The 27,266-nt window shown below is 40.9% G+C and overlaps 1 protein-coding gene across 2 annotated transcripts in view; it reads right to left on the reverse strand.

Annotated features, from left to right (window-relative positions):
• Positions 1 to 16,168: 16,168 nt before the first annotated feature.
• The window catches only part of NHLRC3 (NHL repeat containing 3), a 61,148-nt gene continuing 50,050 nt past the window's right edge, over positions 16,169 to 27,266 (reverse strand). For both annotated transcript variants that reach the window (XM_049100822.1, XM_049100824.1), the window contains one exon: positions 16,169 to 18,433. In XM_049100822.1, coding sequence (XP_048956779.1) covers positions 18,403 to 18,433 — 31 coding nt within the window. In that variant the 3' untranslated portion in view covers positions 16,169 to 18,402. The remainder of the gene's footprint in view (positions 18,434 to 27,266) is intronic.

Genomic DNA, 27,266 nt, shown 5'->3' on the forward strand with positions numbered 1-27,266 from the left:
GACCTCTGGGAAGGTTCTTATGCCCCCGGAATAAGGTTCTTATGCCATCTTCAGAATATTAATGGCAATACCTACATCATTAGGCTGTTTTAAGAATGAAGCTAGTTGTAAGTGAAGAGTCTGGCCTATGGCAAACATTTAACACAAATGTTCTCTAGGTTCTGTTTTATGGCCTCTCCTGTCCTGTGATTTCTCTGTGCTGTGTCCCAGAGAAGGTACCAGCCAAGGGAAAGCCACAGGATAAATTGGGACTCGGGTTCTCCATTTTACATTCAGGATGGACACATCCTCTGACACCTTCTCCTTGAGACTGGGGCTCAGCTTGTATACCGCACTCCATCCTTCCCTGGGTCTGGCCATCAGGGCACAATCAGCCACCTGCCACTGCATCTGAACCCCAAGGTTGGCTCTTATATTAGACACCTCTTCCTCATTGGCTGTATCCTCCTGATGTTCAACCTCCTTCTGAGAAGCAGTGGCTGTGTTTTTGCCTCAACTGTTCCTTGATAAACATCAAAAGGGTCTTATAAACAATATCTCTGTGTGCACAAAACACTGTCTTTAATGTATTTACTCACAATACTTGTTACGTCTTTCATATCTCCTCTTCAAAGGTGAAAGACTCAACTGTATATGTATATGTATAGTTATATCTGTACCAAATCGCTCCACCAAGGGAGAAAAAAAGAGATAGTTTTAGGAATGTCTCCCACGAATGGCAAAGCCATGTGTTAGTCAGTGTTTTAGTTTGTAGGAACCAACTCAATTCAGTATAAACAGGAAGATGACATATTGAAAGAACATCAACAGCCTACAGAATTACTGGACAGTGAGGTGAGCTGGGCTGGACAGAGGCCATGCAACCAGAAGTGATGCCAAGATCTCCCCCACTGTGCTAGCACAGTACTCCTGCTCCAGAAATCCACCTTCCTGTAACTCCATTGCTGCTGGAGAGAGTTTTCTACAATCCCAGCATTTTGTATCAGAAATTCCTGACTCAAGTTCCAGGATGCATCCACCCAGCACATCCTCATGCCCTCCAGACAAGGGAGACTGGAGAAGTAAGCTGCCGGCATCTGCTTTTTCCAATTACTAGTAGAAAAATCTGTATTCCTTTTCTGTGGTTGTTGTAATAACCATACACCTGGTGACGCAAAACAACAGGATTTTATTGTCTCACCGTGATGGAGGCCAAAGTCCAAAATCAAGGTGTCAGCAGGGCTCTGCTCTCTCCTTTCTTGGGGTTAGGTCCCATCTTTGCCATTCCAGCATCTCGTGGCTGCTGGCATTCTTTGCCTTGTGGCTATACAACTCGAACCTCTCTGACTCTATCTTCCCACTGCCTTCTCTGTGGGTGTTGTCAAATCTCCCTCTACCTTCCTCCAATAACATGCAATGACGGATAAGGCCCACCCAGATGATTCAGGATAATCACCTTACCTGGAGATTCTCAATTTTGTTACTTCTGCAAAAACATGATCATATAAGGTAAAATTCACAGATTCCAGGTATTAGGGTCTGATATCTTTTAAGAGCAAGACTCAACAAATTATCCTTATTCTTATAAGAGATATCTGGGCATGCTCTAACATCCCTGGGCCCCTAGAAATTTCATTAGAGTGGCAGTCCCTGAATTCTTGTTCAGATTTATTTCCCACTCTTGGACATACAAATGTCTTATCAAAGTGTCTAGAAAAATTGCTGCCTCTTGCTTGCTTAGATCCAATCACAAAAGAGATAAGGGATTCCTAAACTATAATGAAGTTCAGATGCTAATCACCAATAAGAATGGTCAATGTCTAGTATAATTAATATACAAGATTTATAACATAAGAATCTACAGATGTTTGTTAGAAGCATGCCATAAATGCAAGGTGGTGCAGCCACTCTGGAAGACAGTGTAAAGGTTCCTCAAAGAGTTAAAAATAAAGCTACCTATGACCCAGCAATTGCAGTACTGGGTATTTACCTCAAAGATACAGATGCAGTGAAATGCTGGGACACCTGCACCCCGATGTTTCTAGCAGCAATGTCCACAATAGCCAAACTGTGGAAGGAGCCTCGGTGTCCATCGAAAGATGAATGGATAAAGATGATGTGGTCTATGTACACATGGGATATTACTCAGCCATGAGAAACAACAAATACTCACCATTTGCTTCAACGTGGATGGAACTGGAGGGCATTATGCTGAGTGAAGTAAGTCAATCAGAGAAGAACAAACATTATATGGTCTCGTTCATTTGGGGAATATAAAAAATAGTGAAAGGGAATAAAGGGGAAAGGAGCAAAAATGAGTGGGAAATATCAGAAAGGGAGACAGAACATGAGAGACTCCTAAATCTGGGAAATGAACTAGGGGTGGTGGAAAGGGAGGTGGGTGGGGGGTGGGGGTGACTGGGTGACAGGCACTGAGGGGGGCCCTTGATGGGATGAGCACTGGGTGTTATTCTATATGTTGGCAAATTGAACACCAATAAAAAATAAATTTATAAAAAAAAAGAAGCATGCCATAAATTCTGTTAAACTAGATTGTTTTTTAGAAAACAAGATTTAACACCCAGCTTGCTTATCAATTTTGGAATTTTATTTTCCAATAAGTCACATAATGTAACAAAGAGCACATGGATAGCTGCTCAGCTAAAGCCTATAACTTGAGGGCTCCCTCACAGTGAGGTGTGCCTATGTTCTGCTCAGTGGGATGTGCCTAAAGGTGATATGTGGAGTTTGTAGTTTGTGTATTAAAAGGTGCATCCTTTCACTTTCCTGTTTGCCATCTTCCACTCATTGGGTGTATTTTACTGATGGCAACAGATACACTAGGGTTGGATACATGAGATAGCACATATGTAATCTTCTTCACTATCCTCAAGGCCTCCCTTCCCCGGGAAGCTCTACACGTTAGCACTAAACATGCACAGACTTAACCTTACATAGCCTCTCAGCCAGTTCTGACCAAGGTGATCTGTATATCAGCAGGCACCATACCACTGAGGTGGGTATGGACTAAGCCTAATATACAAGGTCTTCTTGCTCTTTGAATCTCTAGTGCATAGCAGAGGGCCTGGAGCCCTGGTTGTCTTTGGTTGACAGGCTATAGGTTACAACTTGTAACCTGGATGCTAGGGAAGCTAGAAAATAGAGTATCTAGCTTCTATGTGTCCTCAGAACCATAAAATTGGGTTGTTGTTGTTGTTTTTAATATGGAAAGAGTGTTCAGTGGTGCTGAATGGCCGAGAAAGAACAAACAATCTGCACTACAATGATAGAATACACAAGCCACCTACTCTATCTAGTAGAGTAGGCCTAAGAGGTGATCAGTACTTAAATGAAGAAATGGATGCTTGCAATGATCAACAATGAGCATCCAGTTTGGTTCCTTGTTAGTACTAAAAATTCTTTGTGAGGCTGAGAGTCTTCTCCAAAGCCTATGTTATGTGACTAAAGCCTTGCCAACTATCCTCTACCTTGCCAGTTCCACTTTCCCAGAGCATAGACTCTTCCTTGGATAATTGTTCTGGTTAGGGACCTGTTCTAACTCAGATTCTACAGAATGGCAATGTTACCTGCTGCCTGACTTCAAGCATCTCCACTGTCTAAAGACCTCTGTGTCAGCTAAAGATGGCCTTCTTAGTTTACCCATGCATCTGTAAACTTCTGGTCACTTTTTTCAAGGTCCAGATCTACAGCTGAGTCTACTGCTAAGTCAGAACCCATGGTCTTTAATCTTGGTCTCTACTTGCCTATTCTGCTAAAGTCCTGGTATATCTTGAAGTCCACCCCATTGGAATTCTGACAGCTATAAGGTGACTCAAAGTTTAGTTTCTAGGAGTTTAGAGTAAATAATTATACTAACATAGCATGAAGGTAGAGTGACATCAGTGTCACACATTTGCTGAGTAGATAACCTGGATTCACTAGGTCCATGGTGGTGCTGGCCAATCTGTATTTCAAAACTCCACAGGTGAGCTTTCGGGTACACAGTCCAACTTAAGAGTCATTTTGTTAGAACTGTGTGAGTCCTACTGACCAGCAATCACAGATGTAAAGATGATTCAGGCCAAGAAGGCAGAAGCTCGGGTTTCAGACCAGCTAACCATTTGAAGGTAGCAATGGTTTTCTAGAAAATAAAAGCAATGAGCTTGAAATCATTAAGGTCTCTTCCAACTTGGAGATGATCAGATACAAGATAGAATGCAGAGCTTTTCAGAAGTATTAGGATTCATGGTGAGGCAGGAAAAAAACGCAACTTTGGGGTGAAACAGAAAGGAGTGTGAATTCTGACCTAAGTCATCTATTAGGAGTTTGGGCAATAGGGGCAATATGGAGTCTCTCTTAAATTGGTTATAAGTTTGAAAGCAGTAACATAGAGGTAAAAGTGCTTACTTTTGGGAGTTAATGTGAGGATGAGATGGGCAGATATGCATAGAGCAGCAGTTGGAACTGTGCTCGTGAAGCAAATGTTTGTTGCTGTTGTTACTACCCTAGAGAAACTGCATGGAGACTGGCACATATCAAATGCCCAGAAATTTTGGTTCCTTTCTCTGCCAGTCCTCTGGATATTTAATCCACCAAAGGACTTTAAGCAGAAAGGTGCTAAATTCTATGAAGGTATGAAATTGATTTTAACTGGCTGAGTGACTTGGAGCTCTTCTTTTATCTCTTCCAGTTTATTTAAATGACTTATTTTTTCTCCGTTGCAAGTTCTCTTGACTGTGATAGGGAGCGCAATGAACCTTACGCCCCATTTTGTACAGAAAGCTCATTCACTGAGTGTCGTTCATCTGCTATCTTACAAGCTAGGTGCTCTCTGCTGTTTTGTGGGTAGGGTAATCAGGTTGCCTGTGGGAAATGGCAGTCATGAAAGACCAATGAGTATAATGTATGGTCTGAACTAATATCAACCATGCTGAATTAAGAGTGAAAGCATGAAAACATTTCTCTAGGCACAAACAAAACAGGTTACAGTCTTAATGGCATTGGTAATTAATCTGTGGAGAGTTACAGATGGTTAATGACCCATTGATTTGAGCAGACTCAATTACCTCTGGAATGTGCTCTGCTGGATGTTAGAGCACATGAATGAATTTTCACAATCCTTTCCTGGAAGGCTGATTACAACATGCTACTTCAGCAGAAATGGGACTGAACCTGGATGCAAGTGACAGATGTAAAAATATGAAATCTTGACCAATGGGAACTCATCTGGTCTAACACTCTCATTTTAAAGATGAGGAGACTGAGGTCCACAGAGGTTGGGTGTTTTCATGCCAATAAATTACAAGTATTCTATTTGTGTAAAGGTAGATAATCTAAACTATAAAATAGCTTTTACTGAGACTGAAATGGAAACATTTGATAATTGGAACTTCCATATTCATACACACACATACAAACATTTATTGTCTGTGACAGAAAATGTCTGGAGTACTGGAATTTATTTAGGTGCAATGAGCAGAATGCTTGAAAACAAGATGGCCCGGAAAATCTGGGGTATAGATGATCACCAAAGACCACACATGTCCTTCACCTACTGAGTGGTGAGGTAGCTAAGGAATTAAGCAACTGGACTCTGAATTCAGACTGCTTGAGTCTCATTACACATTCTGTTTCTTACTGGTCGTGTGTCTTGGAAGACATTACTTTTGTTGCTGGTACCTCAGTATATCCACTTTTGTATAATAGGATAATACCAGTTGTGTCTGCCTCATACAGGTAACATTAAATGAATTAATATAAAGTATTTGTAAGGATGCCTATCCATCATATGCAGTATAAAATATTAGCACTATTCTTTATGTTTCAAACCCTCATGATGATATTAACAGAGGAACCCCAGTTCTCAGTTTTAAAGCAGTCAACAGCTGTGTGCTGGTGAAAGAAATTTCAGGGCGTGGGGCTCCAGAAGTGGAGCCCGGTGATAGGGCTTTCCATGCATGGTCTCTGTTTGGAAATAATGGTGCTCCTCTGTTGATCTTTTACATTCATGATTCTATCTTTTTCTTTGAAAAATTCATTTTCTAATTCAATTCTACTATGATCTGTTCTTAACAGTAATCAAAATGATCATTAATGTTTTTGTTGTTTTTGCTGGAGTCATGGGGCCGGCTTCCACTGTAACACATGCTAAATAAAACCAAGCTCATCTTTTGCTCTGAAGTCTCTGTTCCAATATATTCACTGCTTTGTGTCTGTTTTTCTCTCTCACACCCAACTTTTGCCCCCAGACAGCCAGTCTGAATGTACCAATTTACTCTTCCCATATTTCCTGTGTATTTTAAGCATATTATTTTCTTCTATAAGCAAACTATTATTTTAAGCAGCTTTGGGGTTACCTATTTGATAATGACTTAAGTCATGGTCAGATTAAGACCTTTACCAAGCTCTGGTAAGATTGTGGGACACCCCCTCCCCACAACACCCTTCATTCCCCCAAAATATGTAATTCAAAATGAAAAGAGTATTACAACATAAAACTCGTATAGCAAAGTCCAACAAAATTCTATATATTTTTTTGCCATCATGATCATTTTGATGGTATTTTGAAATATCAGGTAGAAAGTTTTTAAAGTATAAATTGTTTCATTTTTGATATACATATCTTCTGGGAAATCCTTAGCCAAATTTCCCTTTACAGACCTAAGACCCTTTATCATTTACTAGACTGGCAATACACTTTCTGTTCTTGAGGGAAATAAGAGAGGTTAGCAAGTGGAGCCTGGTGCCTACTGTACTGAAATAAATCACACAATAAATTCCTACAAAAGATAAAGTTCTTATTATTGCAACAAATGGATTAGACCACGCTTGCAAAATTTCTGTGAGAAATCACTGCAAAAAATCAGACTGGTTTGCTGTTTAATTTTTTTTTTTTTTTTTTAAAGTCCAGAGAGGACTCTGTGGGGCTGTTTTGGCCTTAAAGGAGATAATGAAGTGTTCGTCCAACTTCACCTGTCCAGTCATTTCTACTCCAAGAAAAGTTCTAGAATGGGTCTAAATATCTTCTCCATCCGGAAACAAATGTTTTGTCACAAGTCAGATCACTTGTATATGCAACCTAAATGTTCGGAGGTATGTTCCTTGGGCGTTTGAAACAAAAGGGGAAATCCCACCAGGTAAAGACTGAAATCAATGTGATACCATGACCTTGCTGGGCCCAAGGTCAATGTAATACTGTTTGCAGTAAAAACAAAATGATGTGAACAGTAGTCCTCTGACTGGTGGCTGGTCTGTTGGTGCTCAGAATCTCCTGCTTCATTTACTTTTTTCTTTTTTATATATAGGTAAAAGTCAATTTAGGTCGTCAACAGAAGGCATGACTCTAGTTTGGGCAAGTACCTAAATGGCTCTGATTTACTAGTGCATTGGCAGGCACTTGAGTTGCTTTTTGATGGAATATTGCTTGATACAGGATAAAACAGGAGGAAGACTACAAGATCAGGCAAAGAAGGAGGAAGGGGTGTGGGGAAGGGAGAAGGAGAAAGAAGAGAAGCAAAACTATAGAGAGGGAAGAGAATCTGCTGAGTGTAATTATGTGCTAGATACTACCCAACTTTTCCTAAAGTCTTGATACAGAATGCATTTTTATCCCCAATTTTACCAGAGAGGCACCAGAAGCTGAAAGTTTAATAATTCTCACTGGGTCACACCATGTTCTTCCCAGTGATACTCTTTTCTTTTCTATTTCAGTGAAGTATTCCCTGACCTTCTTAGGTGAATTTCTTGATCTCTCCTTTCTCTATGTCCCCGAATGCTTTGTACAGTTATCCTGCTGCTGCAAGGGGTGGGTTACATTCCTTCCCACTAAGTCTGTGAGCTCTCAGAGGGCAGGAAGAGTCTCATTCATCCTCCATGCTCAGTGCTGAGCAAAGAGTAAATAAATGCAAATATCTAGGGCAAGAATGAAAGAACTAAGAAAAAACTACTAGAACTCTAATGAGGACATAACCTACTCTTTATTTCAAAAGTCCTGCCTCTAGTACCCCAAAGAAATAGTTTTGACCATTTAACTTTAGAAAAAAATGTTAGAAAATACTTTTTCCTAAATTCTTAAGATAGTATTTCTGTCTTTTTTAAAAGTTACTTTTACTGGGGATCCCTGGGTGGTTCAGCAGTTTGGCGCCTGCCTTTGGTCCAGGGTGTGGTCCTGGAGTCCTGGGATCGAGTCCCGGCATCAAGTCCCACATTGGGCTCCCTGCATGGAGCTTGCTTCGCCCTCTGTCTGTGTCTCTGCCTCTCTCTCTCTCTCTCCCTCTCTCTGTCTCAAATAAATAAAATCTTTAAAAAAAAAAGTTACTTTTACAATTTTATGTAAACTTAAGTAAATCTACTCCTCTATTGCACTGAACTGTTAATAACTTTCTGGGCAGCCAGTTCAATTAAAGTTGCTGAACCTTATGTGTGGCCTAAAACTCTGTTCTTGTCCCTTTCAAATCCTCCAGAGAAAGATGCTGCTCATGGCTTGGTCACAATCTGTTTAAATAACATGTTTTTGTAAGAGATTTTAGAAAATGCTTGTGTTAATTTGCTGGGCTGCCATAATAAAGAACCACAGACTGGTGCCTTAAACAACAGAAACTTACTTTCTGACAGTTCTGGAGGCTGGAATCCAAGTTCAAGGGGCTGGCAAGGTTGGTTTCTCCTGAGACCCCGCTCCTTGCCTTGTAGATGGTGGTCTTCTACCTGTGTCTTCACGTGCTTTTCCCTCTGTATCTTAATTAGGCCTGTATCCTAATTTCCTTTTTTTTTTTTTTACATTTTTTAATTTAAATTCAATTTGCCAACATATAGTATAACACTCAGTGCTCATCCCATCAAGTGCCCTCCTCAGTTCCTGTCACCCAGTCACCCTGTCCCCCACCCTCTCTCCTCCTGCAATCCTTTGTTTGTTTCCCAGAGTCAGGAGTCTCTCATGGTCTGTCTCCCTCTCTAGTTTTTCCCACTCAGTTCCCCTCCTTCCCCTTTAATCTCTTTCACTATTTCTTATATTCCCCGTATGAGTGAAGCCATATAATGATTGTCCTTCTCCGACTGACTTACTTCACTCAGCATAATACCCTCCAGGTCCATCCACGTTGAAGCAAATGGTGGGTATTTGTCGTTTCTAATGGCTGAGGAATATTCCATTGTATACACAGACCACATCTTCTTTATCTATTCATCTTTCGATGGACACCGAGGCTCCTTCCACAGTTGGCCTATTGTGGACATTGCTGCTACAAACATTGGGGTGCAGGTGTCCTGGGGTTTCACTGCATCTATATCTTTGGGATAAATACCCAGTAGTGCAAATGCTGGGTTGTAGGATAGCTCTATTATTTTTTAAAATTTATTTATTTATTTGAGAAAGAGAAAGAGCATGTGAGTGAGCAGGGAGCGTGGAAGGGGGATGGGAGGGGTAGAGGGAGGGGCAGAGAAAGTCTCCAGCAAATTCTGCGCTGAACAAGCAACCCAATTCAGGGCTCCATCTCACAACCCTGAGATCATGACCTGAGCCAAAATCAAGAGTCAGATGCTTAACCTACTGAGCCATGCAGGTGCCCCCTAATTTCCTCTTCTTATAAGGATACAGATCATATTGAATTAGGATCCATCCTAATGATCTCATTTGAACGTAATCACTTCCTTAAAGACTGTCTCTAAACACGGCTATGTTCTGAGATACGAGGGTTTAAGGACTTCAACATATGAATTTTGCAAGGGACACAGTTTAGGCCATAACTGTGCTTCACATCGTGTCCCTTACTGACATTCCATCTGGAGAACCACTCTCAAAAAGAGGAAGCTATGAAGAGGGCGGAACGTCTCCACCCAGAAGGACAGGCCTAGGGGGCACCATGTATTGGGTGGTCAGGCTGGCCAAGGCCTGCTAAATGAGATGGAATCTAGATGAAACCTCCAAATCTAGCTCTGTACTTCTCGAAAGGAATGCAAGAATTCAGTGCAGTAAAGGATCATGTTCTCTTGTGAGTTGTTCGCCAAACTTCTCCCAGAGCCATGAGCACCAGAGGTTGTGTCTATGAATGCAACAGGCAAAACAGTGCCTAATAAGCCACTCTATCATCTCAGAGCTATGAGAAAATATGAGTTATCTGCTGAGTAATGAGCCATGTCCAGGAACTCTTGGGCAGCAGTAATTGCCATGGGGTTTGGCTTCGGTGCTGACAGATGCAGAGCCTCCCTGCACACACAGGACGACAGTTCTCTGATGACAATAGATTTATGGTGTCACCATAAATTATGGAGGGCCTTCTCTAATTAGTGATCAGAGCCAGTCTGCAGTGTTCTGCATGCCCTGGAAGAGGCCGGCTGTGTAAAACTGTCCCCTGAAATGATGGCACTGTCCCTCTATTTGTGGTATCATTAACAAGTTAAAATAAAACTCTTTTGACAGGTGTTTTTGCTTCATGACCAAGAGCCAATCGCTTTGTGAATTGCAGCATGTTTTTACAAGCACACATAGCTCCCTGGAATATGTACTGGAGTGCCACTGTCTTCGATGAGGCACCAACCGAGGAGGTAAGACAGACTTCCTTGGCTATAAACACCCTGTTTGCCTAAAACCAAGATGCACTCAAAATGCTCAGAGGGAGAAGACAGACTTGCTCCTCCTGGCTGCCATCTGCCTGTTGGCAGCTGAGATGGAACATGGTAAGAGGAAGACACATTGAAAGTAACACAATCTACTGGAACCTCTTGTCCCAGCTTTTGAAAGAGTGAAACAGCTAATAAAATGATCAAAGGTGCTTTGATAGATCTCATTCTGGCTTACACGGCTGACTTCTTTTATAGTTGTTTAGATGATTGGAAGCCAGATCTCTTTTACAGGGAGGTTCTCCAAAGGGAAATAGACTTTGAAAACTTTCTAAAATGGGGCAGCCCTGGTGGCTCAGCGGTTTAGCGCCGCCTTCAGCCCAGGGCTAAAAGACAAATCACAGAAACCAAAAGAGGAGAGAATTTAAAGTAAAGGCTGCAGTTAACCAATTAAGATAAAGGCTGATGGGTATCTACTAGATTCCCAGGAGGTTACTGGAAAACTTGGCAAAAGGATAGTGATGGAAGCCAGACTGAAATAGATTAAAGAATGACCACGAAGAAAAAAGCAGAGGCAATAAATGCAGACTGCTTTCTAGAAGCTCACTGTGAATAAGAGAAGGGCCCACCTCCCATCTGCCCCTCCTGCCTTGGCTCTGCCTTCTGGGTGGCCATTTCCTACTGCTAAAGAGTGTGGTCTTGCCGACACCCAAACTGGCACGGGCTCCTGACTCAGCATGGCAGACTGGCCTGTGTCATGTTCCCTCATCCTTCACAAGACTCCAGTTAAGGAGGGTTAAAGACAGGGATCCCTGGGTGGCACAGCGGTTTAGCGCCTGCCTTTGGCCCAGGGCGCGATCCTGGGGATCCAGGATCGAATCCCACATCGGACTTCCGGTGCATGGAGCCTGCTTCTCCCTCCGCCTGTGTCTCTGCCTCTCTCTCTCTCTGTGTGACTATCATAAATAAATAAAAGTTTAAAAAAAAAAAAAAGGAGGGTTAAAGACAGAAATGTAAGTGTAAATCAAAATAATCAGAGTCACCGGTCAGTGAGAAACAACACATTTTGGGAAGAAAGAAGGCAAAGGAAGAGTGGCACGACCTAGAGAGGAGGGCTCAAGCACCTGTAGAAGACTGGAATGGTCTGTGATCTACCCTCATGGGACCTTTGGCACCCAAAACATTCAGATGTGTGGTGAGCCAGGAGACGGAAGTGAAGTGTGTGTGCTAGGCATGGAGCCTGCTCCAGACTCTCTCTCTTGCCCTCTCCTTCTTCCCCCTCAAAAAAGAAAAGAAATACTTTTAAATTTTCCATTGTTGTAGATAAAGTCCTCAGCCAACCTTTGTTACTCTACTTACCCTGAAATGTTAGGCACCTTTTAAATTCTTTTCAGGTGACCTTTTCCTGATGGCAACAATTGTGGGTACAAATGACCTCCTGGCTCTCTCAGCCCAAGTCTCATCACAATACAATTATTTCTGTCCATGTTCACGATTTCTGACCAAAACGTCCTCTTTGCTAGGATAGTGTCTTTCTCAGTCTTGCATTTCTAGAATCTCATGCTGAATGCTCCATAAAAGAAAGAACGAGGGGTGAGAAGGAGTGAGGCGCGCATCTTATTACCTCACTGTAATAAGGATTACCTCTCTGTTCCCAAACAAGGACCCTGCCCTTCCTGTGGTCTGTAGTGGGGGCCCCAGGGCTAGACCTGTGGCTGGACTAGGCTCGTTATTGCCGAGGGCTTCAGACTTCTCTGCTGGAGAGACCTCATCCCTAGGAGACCTGCTGGTCAGGAGCACAACCCCCATCCAGGTAAAATCTGTATCCTGCTGTAGCTTTTCTTCCTTCCCCCAGGGTCTTGATCTTGAATAGTCACTGGAAAAGTCAGTGCCCTGCCTTTCCCTTGTTATCGGGGTGATGTTCCATAGGTGTAAATGAGGAAGTGAGAAAGAAGTGGTGGAAGTGACAGGGCAAGTCTTACTCCTAGTGGCCGTACTTAGATTCTTTTATCTTTCAGGTGAGGCTGTAACTCCTGTTCATCCTAGTGTTATCAGTACAGAGCTCCGCTCACCATCTAGCAATTAAAATCAGAAATGATTAGGCAATTATCACATTATTGTACAGACAGCTCATTCCGGATCTAAGCTCAGAAAATGTCACATTGAAATGAAACTTTACTTGTACCAGTTTTAAGAGCACTTACTGAATCCCCATGATCTTGAATGCCTTAGACTCCAAGACCTATTTTAAGTATCTTCAGATTCCTGGTAACACACATTTGCATTTGCTTAGAGCTGATTTTAGGCACATTCTTTATAAAAGGCTGCTAAACTTCTTTCCCAAACACACCAACCCTTTTTAGGATTTTATTTTTTCCATATGTTAAAAAAAGAATCCACTCATGTCTGTTTAAAAGGTCACAAGGCGGTCTTTGAGAAAAGAGTGGGGAAGGTCTGCTCTCAAGATCTGTTCTTGCCCGAGCTCCAGGGGAAGGCTGTGGTTCACTGCAGCCCTGTCCTCGGCAGACATGACTTACACCGCAGGATTGCTAACTCAGCAGGTGCAGACCCAGGCAGGTGCTAATAAAAAACCCGGAGAAGAACAAAGGGAGCATTCTCTGCACTCCTCAGAAAATGCTACACATGGGAAGTAAAGCTTTGTCCGTGAGGCATGTGGGCTCATTACAGCCCACTAAGTGGATGGAACGAGATCAATGCCATTGTCTGAGATGGGCTCAATGCACACTATTGTAGCTGCTGGAATGACTTCAGTGACTTCAGACTTCAGCTGATAAACTCCGGCTGGCTCCTGTACCCTGAAATGACCATGGCATCCGCTGGTTCACCTGCCACTTTCCCTTTCCCACGTCCAAGTCAGAGTCAACCTAAAATCCCCTTGCTTACACTGCCCCGTTTTAAGGATCAGCCAGCTTCTACGATTCTGCTTCTTTTCCAGGATTCTGAGGTTATACCTGCACAGAAATGTGTGAGGAGCTGGGAGTGCAGAAAAGAACAGGTTGCCTTTCCAAAGCCTCACTGATTTAATTCAATTCTAACCTAGTCCCCACCTGCTCCTAACCTATTTGTGGTTATAAATTAATCCAGCTAGAGTTTCAGTGCTTCTCCATCCCCAGGGGCACACAGATTTTGCATGGTCTGTAAGTTTCTTAGGTTAGAAATAAAGAAAATCAGATAAATGCACACGAAGGAGTAGGGATAAATCTGATTTTTTTCTTCCTATGTTTGGAGCAAAATAATTCTTCCTTATATAAGACAGTCCCTCCCTTTGCAAAATACTCAATAATGCTTTTTGCCTCATGTCTGCTATTCCTGTATCCATCCTACTGCACTGTGACAACCCCAGAGTGACCCCTACATCTCCCAACACTGTGGATTAAGATCCACCCCCAGAGACGATCATGCTTCTAATAGTAAGAACAGCTGCGATGATGCTGGGAATGCCTGTTAGATAACTCAGCCCTGCACTACTGATTTCATCCCTAATCCTCGATAAACTAATCTCTGATGGTAGGATTTCAGGCACCTGATTGGGTGACTATTTGGGAGCAAATGAGACTCCCTGGTCCTACTCCAATCACACAGGAAGAGAAGCTGTTCACGGGTTAGGCCAACCCCTGACTGAGACCCCAGTGAGGTAGTTCCATTTTATCATTGCCAGTTTTGGGAGCAAGAAGGCTTTATCCATATCCATCTATCCATAGATGGTAGTTATTAGGGCCTGCCTGAGGAAATGGTTTTTTGAAACAGAATATAGGTATTTTGTCTGCCATTGCCAAAATTGATAAAATGCCTATCCAGTTTACACCAAGCTTTCCAACTTGAACCGCTAATATGGTATGAATGGGTATAGTACAATTCAGGGTATCTGATGGCCTGCCGTGCCTCCAGCTGGCCTGGCCCACACTGGTTCATGGACAGTACTGCTCTGACAACATGGAGAAAAACTTAACACAAGCTCCGAGCAGCAGCAGTTTGAATTCAAAAAGCCTTGAAGATCAGTTTTAACCTGTGTCAGGAAAGGGGCTGCTGCTGTGTTCAAATGGTGGCTTCTTCTAGGAGTTTTGAGGTTATGGAAACAATAATGAATGTTTACAATGACTGAAAAACCTGGTCATTATGTACATCCACTTTTTACATTAGAATCATTGGTCACATTTTACTCGGAAAAGAAAAAAAAAAGTCTTTCCAACTGTTAGAAATATTTCCAGCCTGCTGCTTAGAATAAGAGTATTTCTTGCTCAGTTTACCAGGTTAGATCTCTGAATAGGGTCCCTGATTGGTTTGAAGGGTAATGTCTGGTTAAGGAAAAAAAAAAAAAAAAAAAAGGATTCCTATCTATGTCACAATTTTCTTGAAAATTATGGAAAAGATCTCTTCCACTTTATTTTCTAAGCATTCTTTAATGCATATATATTGAAATAGATGCCTCTTCCACCACTTACCTTGTCTTGCAATGTGCACTATAGAAGATCAGATATTTCTAGGTGATAGAATAAAGGTGGGCTGTAGGATAATGGGTATGAATGAGTTGAAGTCCCTAAACTACTCCTGTCAAGGATCTGTTTCTTGGGGTTGTGCAAGAAACATCACGAGCAGCTCCAGAGCTTCCAGTTTCACTTCAGAGACCAATCAGAGAATAATTTTGTAGTCAAAGGGAACAGAATCTCAACATGGCCCTCAGTGTACTAAGGGCCTAAGTAACCCCAAATTTCTTCAATGCAGCATGAAAGGAAGATATACACAATACTAAGTGCCTTGCAAATGACTCAAGGCTATTCAGTAGTTAACAAATTACTAGGTTCTACTTGGAGATATCGATTAGTATTCACTAGTCCGAGGTAGGGAAGGTGAATAGATCCTCTTACCCACAGCCTTGCTAACGAGTGGTATATTATACTGAGAACAAGTCTCCAACCCAGGTGGAGTCAAGCCTTGGCAAGCAGGCACAAAACCAATCACAGCCTATTCTGTAAGCTCAGTGGAGTAGCAGCTCTCTATCTTTTTAGGCACTCCAATAAATACCATATTTGAAAGATTCACTCAGGGCAAAAATCCAAAAGATGAAATCCTTTCTCAGCAGCCATGCAGGAGACAGGTTAGAATCCTAAGCCAAAGTTGCCTTTCTGAAAGGTTTGGTCTACCAAGCTTGCTGGATTCTCATGATACCTTAAAGGACATTTCTGGGCAATCCACATACCTTAGGTGCCACTCATTTTGCCAATGAAAAATTATTTCTAACATGCGTTATGCTAATATTAACTACACATAAAGTCTTCATGTCCATTGAAGATAATTGAGGTTCTTATGATGGCCTCTCTAATGTAGGCCTTTGATTAAGAATCTTTCAAATGTTTATGAATCTCTCATAGGATCTACACTCTGGGTTAGAGCACATCAACTGTAAAACAATTTCCCCTATGTGTAAAGTATGAATCATATGCTTTAAATGAATTATTTGAGATAAATTACAGATAATACAAAAGATGGGTTAGAAAATCACAAAACCATGAAACAGGATAAAGTAGTCCCTAACTGAGGAAGTCAGAGACAGCAAGCATTTTATGGTGCATATTAAGAAAAGCTCCTAAAAAATAAACAATCCAAGAAAATGAGATAGACATACTTTTTTTATTCCTCCTTCTATGTACAGCTACAATTCCTGGGTATTATATAGAAAACAAATATAAGCAGAATCTGAAAGGTAGAGAGAAAAGGGCAGACTGGCTGGGGACTTTCAGACCTAAGGAATGACATTGGTAGTGAATTCTAGGGTTTTTATTCTGCCTCATATATATCCCAGATTGAGTGCTTAGAGAAACCAGCAACTCAAAAATGCCAGTGGGGGACGCCTGGGTGCCTCAGCGGTTGAGTGTCTGTCTTCGGCTCAGGGCGTGATCTCGGAGTCCTAGGATTGAATTCTGCAGGGGGCTCCCTGCAGGGAGCCTGCTTCTCCCTCTGTCTGTGTCTCTGCCTCTCTTCTCTCTGTGTCTTTCATGAATAAATAAGTAGAATCTTTTTTAAAAATGCCAATGGGTTTAGTTAAAACAACAACAACAACAAAATCTTGCTGTCTAGCCAAAGAACCAGGTAAGGGCTACACTAGTAAGACAACATTTTTAGACAATAATCGATTTTACTCCAGCCAAAGAAAACAATGATCCTACCCGGACCCATGGCGGCAAAAGCTGAATGGGAAGTCCAGAGCTTCCTCCTCTCACCAGGCTGCGTTGAGGGCTCCAGCACCCATCACACAATCATCCAAATGGCATCAGAAGAAGCCAAGTAGTGGGCTAGGACAGCCGTGGGGAGATGCCCTACCCCTGTCCACTGAAGTGGTATTAGTAAACAGTCAAGACTTTTACCAATACCTAGTGGTAGTGACGCCACCTCCCTACCCCACCCCCACATGGTGGTGTTGGTGGAGAATTAAAGAGACACTTCTACCACTTCCAGACGAGAAAGTCTCAGCAAAGTGATAGAAGATATAAGGAAGAACCAAGTGGAAATTTTAGGACTGAAAGTAAAACAAGCAAAATTAAAAAAAAAAAATGTGGATGAGTTCAACTGTTAAGGAAAGAATGGGTAAGACAGAAAAATTAAAAAATAGAAATTACCTAACCTGAACAAAAGAGAAAATAAGATTTTCAAAGAATAAGGACAACAGATCTTCAAGGACATATGTCATCAGGCTTCCTGGAGGAGAGGAGAAAGAAGATGGGGCTGAAAAGTACTCAAAGAAATAATGGCCAGAGGCACCTGGGTGGCTTAGTCAATTAATGGCCAACTCTTGATTTCAGTTCAGGTCATGATCTCAGGGTCCTGGGATGGAGCCCCATGTTGGGCTCTACACTCATCGTAGAGTGCTTAAGATTCTCTCTCACTCTGTCCCTCCCCCCTCCCTGCAATGCTCTCCCTCTCTCTCTTTCTCTCAAACAAATAAAACCTTTAAGAAAAAAGACAGTATGGATAATCAAAATGAAATTCTTTTTTAAAAGATTTTATTTATTTATACATGAGAGACAGAAAGAGAGGCAGAGACATAGGCAGAGGGAGAAGCAGGCTCTCTGCGGGGAGCCTGAGGTGGGACTCCACCCCAGGACTCCAGATCATGACCTGAGCCAAAGGCAGACCCTTAACTGCTGAGCCACCCAGATGCCCCTCAAAATAAAGTTCTTAAATGAAATGAAAGCCTCTTGGATATTTCATGTTATTCTGGAAAGATGAAGGGGGATGGAACTTAATCCTTAAAGGGATGGTATTTGCTTACAATTAACTAGATTAAATTTCTCTATACACAATGTGGACTTGAAAGAATATTTATATATTTTTTATGAATAACTATATAATTATTATAAGAAGTTATTTAATTTTATATGTTTCCATATACAAATGATATTTTTGTGTTAGGATCCTGAGAAACTCACATGATTTGCATGTTTATTAGTAAAATAGTGGAATGATTGTTTTCTCCTGTGAATTTACAACATTCCTGTAAGTCGCCACCAAGAAGGTAGTATTTAGAACTATTTGATAGAAGCAAAAATTATGTCTCAGAGAGGTTCAATGATTTAGAAACTCATAGATCTAAGATTAAAACCCAATTAATCTTATTTCAAGTACAGTCGTCTTCAGTAAGCGTTAGGCGCCTGAAAGAACAGGTGGTGTTCATTTCACTTCCTGCTTAAATGTCCAAAGCTTTCACTTTGATTATCTTCCTGTCACTGAGAGCCACTGTAACCCAGTTGTTCCACTTTTTCTCACCACTACCAGGGACATTACTTCTTTTTCTCTTCTATTGCCCTGAGTTCCATGGCTTCATTTTTGTCTTTCATGTCCTCAACACTTGTCCTAAGATGCTTTTAGGTATTCATTCAGACGACTGAAAGAAAAACAAAATACTTTAGTACATGATGTTTTTATCTAGAGCAGAATTAATCAACTAAATAACTTATTTTTGATATGATAAAAACAATATACAAATCCTGGAATGAAGACCAGGGTGCTGTGATTCAAGAAGGTTCTCAGAACTGGGCAGACCCCCTTTCCCCACCCCCCAACCCCCGCCCCTGCCACGTCTGTACTATAGTCCAGTCTGGGATTCGGACACAGTCGCTCTTCCTTTATGCTCCCATGGGGAGCCGTATTCTCTCTGGATCACAAGCACAGTATATAAAAAATAGCATTACATTTGGAGTCAGAGAGCCTGAGCTTGATATAGTAGGCATCTGTCGGCTGCTCTAATATTGTGTGTATGGCAATTTAAAATAGTAGAAAAACAGTGAGATGATTGGGCACAAATTTACCATAATCTACAGCATAGTTACTTAGCACTTTAAAGTTCTTCAATCAAGCAAGACTCCACACCCCACTTTGAGAGGGGTTATTCACTTAAAAATATCCTTAGCAACACATACACTAGGGGGTCTATCCACTAGCATATAGGACATTACTGATAAATTGTTAATGGTTAAGTTACTAATGCTCAAATTGGGTGATGTGGATTGGGGCTATTGCAGTCTCTTTCAGGAGCAAAGTATAAAAATCCAGCAGGCCCCCGGGGCATGCCACATGCTTCCTGGAAGACAGGAACAGTGGTTTTGAGATTGTGCCACATGTGCCCTTGGAGGTATAAAGAAAATTTTTGAAAACGTGTTAAGGAAATCTACCTCCAGATCCTTACATTTCTGGTGTACCTCTTTTCTAAAACTAGTTTTCTTGGGAACGTGCCTGCCGCAGGCCACCACTCCTTTCCATCACCATTCTTGCAAGGCTCTTCTATTCAAAAGAAAAGCAGACTTCTCATCCAAAACCAGGGACATAATATGTGGGGCTCAGTGCAAATGAAAATGTGGGGCCACTTGTTCCAAAATTATTAAGGTTATCAAGATACTGACAGTGGAGCATTAAACCTAGCGTGGAACCCTTCTGAGCTGGGCGTCCTGTGCTAGCACCCATGATGGCTGCCTGCTCTCAGCCTTATCACACCTTATTATGGCACATTCTTTGGTGGGAGATGACAGTGTGAAGGCACTGGGCAACAGGCAGCGAAAGAATTCCACATATTGGAATTGGTATGGAACGAGTAAATGAAGAACTTTCACAGGCCAGGTTGTTTTTTACTTATTGTTCTCAACAAAACGGAAAAGGGGATGGAATCAAGTTATCAGATGAAAGGTGATCAAAATTAATTTTGATGAGGGGATCCTGGGTGGCCCAGTTGATTAAGTATCTGCCTTTGGCTCAGGTCCTGATCCCAGGGCCGTGGAAGTGATCCCTGAGGTGGGCTCCCTGTTCAGTGGAGAGCCTGCTTCTCTCTCTCCCTCTGCCCCTCCACCCACTTGTGCTCTCTCTCTATCACAAATAAATAAAATCTTTGAAAAACTTTATTTTGATGATAGATCACTACATGACTTTTGACACATAACTGAGAAGGAGTTCAAAGAATCTAATGGCATTCCTGCAACAAACCTTTGACTCCCATCTACTCATTTATACGAATAGGTGTGCTTTAAAATTTTGTCTATAAAAATGATAATAGGAATAAAATCAGTGCTGAATCTTGTTCCATTTCAGGTGATAAATATACATGAACATATGTGGATATATATAAAAAATGTGTTTTAAATCTCCAACTATCTTATTAAAGGATATAATTGTAATAAAATTTTATTTTCTGTTTGATAATCTCCTGACAAAGTATGTGTAATGTGTTTATGACATTTTTATTAATTTTAATGTAATAATTATAATAACTTAGCTCACAAAAAAACTTCTTGAACTTTGAGGTCATAGAAAATTTTGTAAATTAAAATTTAATTGTATCTACCTATTTTTATCATAATACGTTGATCACTAAAACCCTTTCAAGTATAAAGTATGATAAATTAAAATTAAAGTCTCTTCCCTCTAAGGGAAGTGGAATAAAAGCACAAATTCAAAAAGAAAGATGAATAATATAAAATTTTGTACTATTAAAGAAGTTGTTCCTGTAATTTTTTTAATGGCTGCTGATGTTATAAATTCATGGTATTTAGATTCCATAGACTACATTTTGAAAAATAATGTAATCATTTATTTTTAAATGCCAATATTTTCAATATCCCAGAAATTAAGTCCTAGCAATGACTAAAAATTATGATGAAAAAAATTGTATATATCATTTTTCAAATATGTAAGTTTAATTTTTTTTAAGTGATCAATTTCAGTTAAAGACTGAAGACTGCTGTTTGGGGGTCTGGGGGCACCACATCATGGAAGACCCCATGCCAGCTCTGTCAGGCCAACAAGTCCTACCTTCAGAATATTGTTGGGATTTTCATACGTGTACTGCCCAGAGCAGTAGTTTGTAACTCCTGCTAACACTGTAGAATTACCTTGTGACCTTTAAAACATACCAATGGTTGACAGAATGAACAAATCATGGGAATAAAAGGCACAGCATAAGGAACATAGTCAATGATATTGTAATAACATTATATGGTGACAGATGGTAGCTTCAGTTGTAGTAAGCATAGCATTATACATAAATTTGTTGAATCGCTATGTTGTACGCCTGAAACTAATGTACATTGTGTGTAAACTACACTCAAATAACAAAATTAAAAATAAAAACACTGATGGTTGAGCCTGTCTCCAGAGATTCTGATGTAAATGGTCAGGCATTAGATAGGCAGCAAACCGTCTCTGTTTCCCAGATGATTCTAATGTGCAGCCAAGATAGAAACCATTGGCATATGACAAATATTGGGACTTCCCTGAGCTACAACCTGGCAGTGTGACAGGTTGGTTTCTTTTGTTTGTTTGTTTTTTGTTTTTTTTTGTTTTTTTGTTTTTTTTTGTGCTTGCTTGCTAAATCTATGTTGGATGAGATTTTGTTGGAGACTCACTGTCAGTGTAGCATTCTACCTGGAAGCAACATTAGAGGACTGGGTCAATACTCCCACTTTTAAACACTAGAGGTTTCCAGTATCTACCAAAGAGCACAATATTTGGCACACAAACTGACTTATGTTAAGTTCGCAAAAACTGCCTTTCCCATCCTTTTTTTCCTTCCCAACATACCTCTGAGTTATGTGGGTCCAGGACAGAAGTCCATGACCTGAGCTAAATAAAACAGCCAGGACTGGATTTTGGGATAAGGCATGTGACTTGAGGCTAGAAACAAGATAACTTCAGGAATACTGCCAGCATGTGTTCTCCCTACTGGATATAAAGATGGACATGTATAATCTGGGTTGCTGCTGGCTTATGGGAACTCAATGGAAGCCAGTCTTAGGATGAAGCCAACACTGGGATACAGAGTGCAGAAGGCAAAGGAAATCTGGTGACAGGGCTAAACCACTGGATCAATCCCCATCAGATGTATCACTTAAGCCAATAAATTTCCATTAGTCAGCCAGAGTGAGATAAGACCATGGGCTTTAAAACCAGGCTGCCTGAGTCTAAAGCCCAGTTTCAAAACTCACTAACTGTCATCTTGGCAGCTACCCACAGGTGCTGTGCCTCAGTGTCCTCATGTGTAGGATTAGGCAACTAATGCTTTCATCACAGAGTTGCCACGAACACTAAGTGAGTTAATACTGGGAAATTCCTTAGAACAAAGCAAGAACCACACTATTATTTAAAGTAATTAGCACATAAGTTGGGCTTAGTGCTACAATTGAAAACATCCTGATATATTTGAATTTTGATTCCACAGGTGGCCTCAAGCAAATCCCTTAAATCCCTGGGCCCTGGTTTCCCAATTTATAAAGTAAGAACATTGGTCTTACTTTGGGGAACATGATCCCCAAGGTACATTCCAGCTCCACTTTAGTAAATATGATTAATACGCATTGCATTTCAAGTTGTTTTCTCTCCCAATATGCATTTAGAATGAAAATACCAGAATGCCTCTTTCTTTTATTCATGCATTTGATAAATATTTATTAAGAACCTACCAAGTGTCCTAAGCACTAAGAATATAGTGATGTTCAAAATTAATTTCAAAAATTCCTACTTCATGGAGTTTCTGTTTTAGTGGGTAGACATAAACAAATAAGTACATAAAATATACAGTATGTGAGTCAGTGATGAGTTCCATGGACAAAAGGGGAGCAGGAAAGGAGCAGGGCAGGGCCAATTTTTAACAGGCCTGTTGAAGAAGCTCTTCCTAATAAAGTAACATTCATATCATCAGATGGGAGTATAGATATTGTGCAATTACGAAGAAACTCTCAGCTTCTTGAGGACTGACTGACATAAATTAGCAAATATAAAAATGAGATTAAAGCTAGTGGTCTCAAAAAAGATAATGGTGGTGAGCCTGTGAGCAGAGGCTGATTTAATGTGAAATAAGGGGACACCTGGGTGGCTCAGTGGGCTAACCATCTGACTCCTGATTTTGTCTCAGGTCATGCTCAGGGTGGTGAGATCAAGCCCCAAATTATGCTCCAGACTCAGCACAGAGTCTGCTTGTCCCTCTCCCTTCCCTTCTGTTCCTCTCCTCTGCCTCCTCCAAAAAAAAAAAAAAAAATTCAAGGTAAGGAAGCCTAAGTTTCAAAGGTTCTTATGTACACATGCTCTTTTGAGGACCCCATGAAGAGCTCCCAATGAGTTCTCAAGGTACTTGGTGTTTTTTTTACTTGAAAAGGGCACTTCATAAGGTATAAATTTCAGGTCCCACAAAATTTGGATCTTCCTCTTTGTACACATTAAGTGGTGAGGGAGGTGGTGGTATGTATTGTGCTAGGAGCATACAGAGCTCCTGTGATGCCCACTCAGACTTGCTGCTGGATAATTATCTGCCATCTCAAAGCCAGTGGTGGACTGCATTATTTATTATTCTCCACTCTTCACCCCTGCCTTTCTTCACCACCTTAGTCATGGGATTTTACAGTTCATCCCACAAGAGACAGAATTTATTTTCTTCCCTCACTGATATTAGATTCAACTAAGATTCCACTGGCCAATGGAATGTTCTGGATGTGATGAGAATACTTTAAAATATGCCTATGGGCTGGTGCTTTGCCTTTTGTGCTCTTTCCTTTTGTCATGAAAACAGTATGTCCAGCCTAGCCTATTGGCCCTTGAAAAATGACTAACACACAGAGCAGATCTGACCTCAAGCTAAGCCTGAAGCCAAGCCCAGCTAAGCCCAGCCTAGATCAGTTGCACCCCAGCCAACCCACAGACAAGAGTGAGAAATAGATGCTTGTTTTGTACCAAATGAGATTTTGTGGTTTTTAACTATTTGCATAATTCTGGAAATGCAATATTTTAAGCTTAGACTAAATTATGTTGTAGTAATAAAAGACCTCTACATTTCTTGCTTACGTTAGATACCGTCATGAATATCTGAGGCTCTGTTCCTATTTTCCCTCGGGGACCCTCTCTGACAGAAGAGCCTCTGTCTGGACCTACCAGTCTCCTAGTGGAAGATAAAGAGATGGGGACTGTATGTACCAGCTCTTGAAATCTCTGCTCAGAAAGAACACACATGATTTAACTCACATTTACTGGCCAAAATAAATTACACAGCTGTAACTGAGTAGGGCAAGAATATACAACTCTTTTGCATGGAGCAATGTAAAAGGGAGGGGCCCTATAAGAAGGCCTCTACCCCAGACAGAATCAGCAAATTCTTTGAAAAATGATAAAAATCTACCACCACAGTGGTAGAGTACACATGAGTACATTTGAGTACTTGAACATTTTGAGTACACATGATGAGGGAATGGGTTGACTCCAACCTGTGCCACATCTTTTTCTGATTGACTGGAGTACACTGTATCTTGAATCTTCGAAGCATAGGGTGTGTTTGTGTGTTCATGTGGATCTACAGGTAATCATATGTCTCCTCTAGTAGGATATGCCCATCAGTCTTCTAGGACAGACAAACAATGATATAAAGCTTGTAATTTTCCCCCTAATACTATCAACATTGCTCTGCTTTCCAAACGTCAGTGTTTTCCATGGAAAATAAATTCGATATATTACTAAATTTCCAAATAAAGCACAATGGTTGTGTAGCAGAGCCATGACGTTTAGGGGGGACCTTGTTTTCCTTTGTTCTTCTGGAACAGTGAGTTCCCAAATACCTGGACATCAAAAATGATACTGCTGAACTCAGAATTTATCCAATCCCCATTGCCCCCTTTATCACAAAAGCCAAGTTTTATATTTCACCTAGCATGGAAGGAAAATTCTGTACTTTCTTTTACCTGTGAATTACCTTCTAAAGAGCCAGTTAATCAAAGTGTGCATCATTTCCCCCCCACCCTTGAAAAGTCATCTTTATTGTTGCATCATTCTTTCTGGCATTACTATTTTGTACATAAATCAAGATGGTCACCCTCCGTAAAGGTGTATACAAAGGATAATTTAACCATCCACCCAGCCATTTGGGCTAGACAGCTACCCATCTCCAAAATCTATCCCACTTTCTCACTTTTTCTCTGCTGCCGTGGTCTTAGTTCAAGCTTTTAGAAACCTTTACTATATTTTGCCTTGGGTTTCTAATGGCCTCCTGATCTTGAATCTCTTCCCTTTCTATACCCCTAAAAATGCCAGTGAGACTAGAGCTTCTTCTGTGTTTTCTTTTGGTAACTGACATATGGAAGTTTTAGCTGGCTTGTAATCAATCAGAGGTAAGAGACTGATGCCCTCAGATAAATCAGACACCAAATAATGAAACCGTAGCTAATAATTTTGCATTTTCCTTTGATGTCCAATGTCCATTTGGAACCAAAGAAAAAAAAAGCCAAAAGGTAAATAGAATCTGTTTTGAAGTCTTCTTTATCAGCAGAGCTTAGGAATACAAAAGGTCATCTACATTTTGGATGAGGGTAAAATGACAAGGCATATCAAGGGATTTGAGATCTTGATTAAGCATTTGTGAAAAGTGATAGAGTTTTATGAGTCCCTGGCACATGGAAGTCCCTAAATACTTTTGATTTTCCTAAGGAAAAGTAAACAAGCACTTGTATTGAAATTTTAGGGGTTTCCAGAGTATGCATAGATCCACGACTGTAAAGTAGTTGGCCCTGGATAGGATCAAGGAAAAGAACAGTATTTGGATTTGGATCCCAGAAAGGTTTTTAGCCCACCCTATACAGGTCATCATTTTGTGTGTTTCTGGTTTATCCTTCCCAGGTTTTGTTTTGTTTTGTTTGTTTGTTTGTTTTCAGAGAAAGAGAGAAAGTGCAAGCAGGGAGGTGGGAGGAGAGTGAGAGAATCATAAGCAGGTTCCACACCCAGCCTGTAGCCTGACTCAGGGTTTGAGCTCATGACTCTGAGATCATGACCTGAGTCAAAATCAAGAGTCCAATGATTACCTGACTGAGCCACCCAGACGTTCTTCCCAAGTTTCTTTTTGAAAAACTAAGCACGCGTGTGTGTGTGTTTATGCAAAAACGTATGTGTGTATATACTTACATTTATATACATGTTACATATATATAATTTACCCTTATTTCTTATACAATATAGCACACTATATGTTCACTTGCATTCTGCTTTTTTTTTTCCACTTGTGAGTATATTATGGAAATAATACTATACCAGTCCATAGATATCTGCCTTAGTATTTGTCACTACTAACTAATAATCTATTCCATGGCTTTCTTATTACTATGGTTTATTTAGCCAGTTTTCAAATGAGCCCTAGTCTTTCTCCGGTATTTTATTTTAAACAATGCTGTAATTAGTAATCTTGTGCGAATGTCATTTCATGTTGATTCATCTTGTGGATGTGTACCTTCACAATACATTCCCAGAAGGGGGATTGTTGGATCATAAGGTAAATGCATATGTAGTATTACTAGATACTGCTAAATTCTCTTATGTCACAGCTGTGATAGTTAGTTTTATTTTTTATTTTTTTTTATTTTTTATTTTTTTATTTTTATTTATTTATGATAGTCACACAGAGAGAGAGAGAGAGGCAGAGACATAGGCAGAGGGAGAAGCAGGCTCCATGCACCGGTAGCCCGATGTGGGATTTGATCCCAGGTCTCCAGGATCGTGCCCTGGGCCAAAGGCAGGCGCTAAACCGCTGCGCCACCCGTGATAGTTAGTTTTATGTCCCAACTTCATCGGTGCCCAGATATGTGGTCAAACATTGTTTTGGGTGCTTCTGTAAGGGTGTTCCTGGATGAGATTAACATTTAAATTGGTGGGCTTTGGGGATCCCTGGGTGGCTCAGCGGTTTAGCGCCTGCCTTTGGGGCAGGATGTGATCCTGGAGTCCCAGGATCGAGTCCCATATTGGGCTCCCGGCATGGAGCCTGCTTCTCCCTCTGCCTGTGTCTCTGCCTCTCTCTCTCTCTCATGAATAAATAAATAAAATCTTTAAAAAAATAAAAAAATAATAAAGCTTTTAAAAAATAAATAAATAAATTGGTGGGCTTTGAGTAAAGCAGATCATCTTCCAGAATGTGGGTAGGCCATATCCAATAAGTTGAAGACCTATATAGAGCAAAAGACTGATTTTCCCTGAGCAAGAAGGCAGTCTTGCCTACCAGCAAAGAGGCTTTGGACTTGAACTGAAGCGTCAGCTTTTCCTGGGTCTCCAGCCTGATGGCCCACCCTGCAGATTTTGGACATGCCACACTCCATAATTCTGTGAGCCAATCCATCAAAATACCTACAAACACATCTACAAACATACACAAACACATACATAACATCCTATTGGTTCTCTATCTCTGGGAAACCCAGGCTAATATAATGGTT

Source organism: Canis lupus, chromosome 25 (genome assembly GCF_003254725.2).
Source record: "Canis lupus dingo isolate Sandy chromosome 25, ASM325472v2, whole genome shotgun sequence".
NCBI classification, from domain to species: Eukaryota; Metazoa; Chordata; class Mammalia; order Carnivora; family Canidae; genus Canis; species Canis lupus.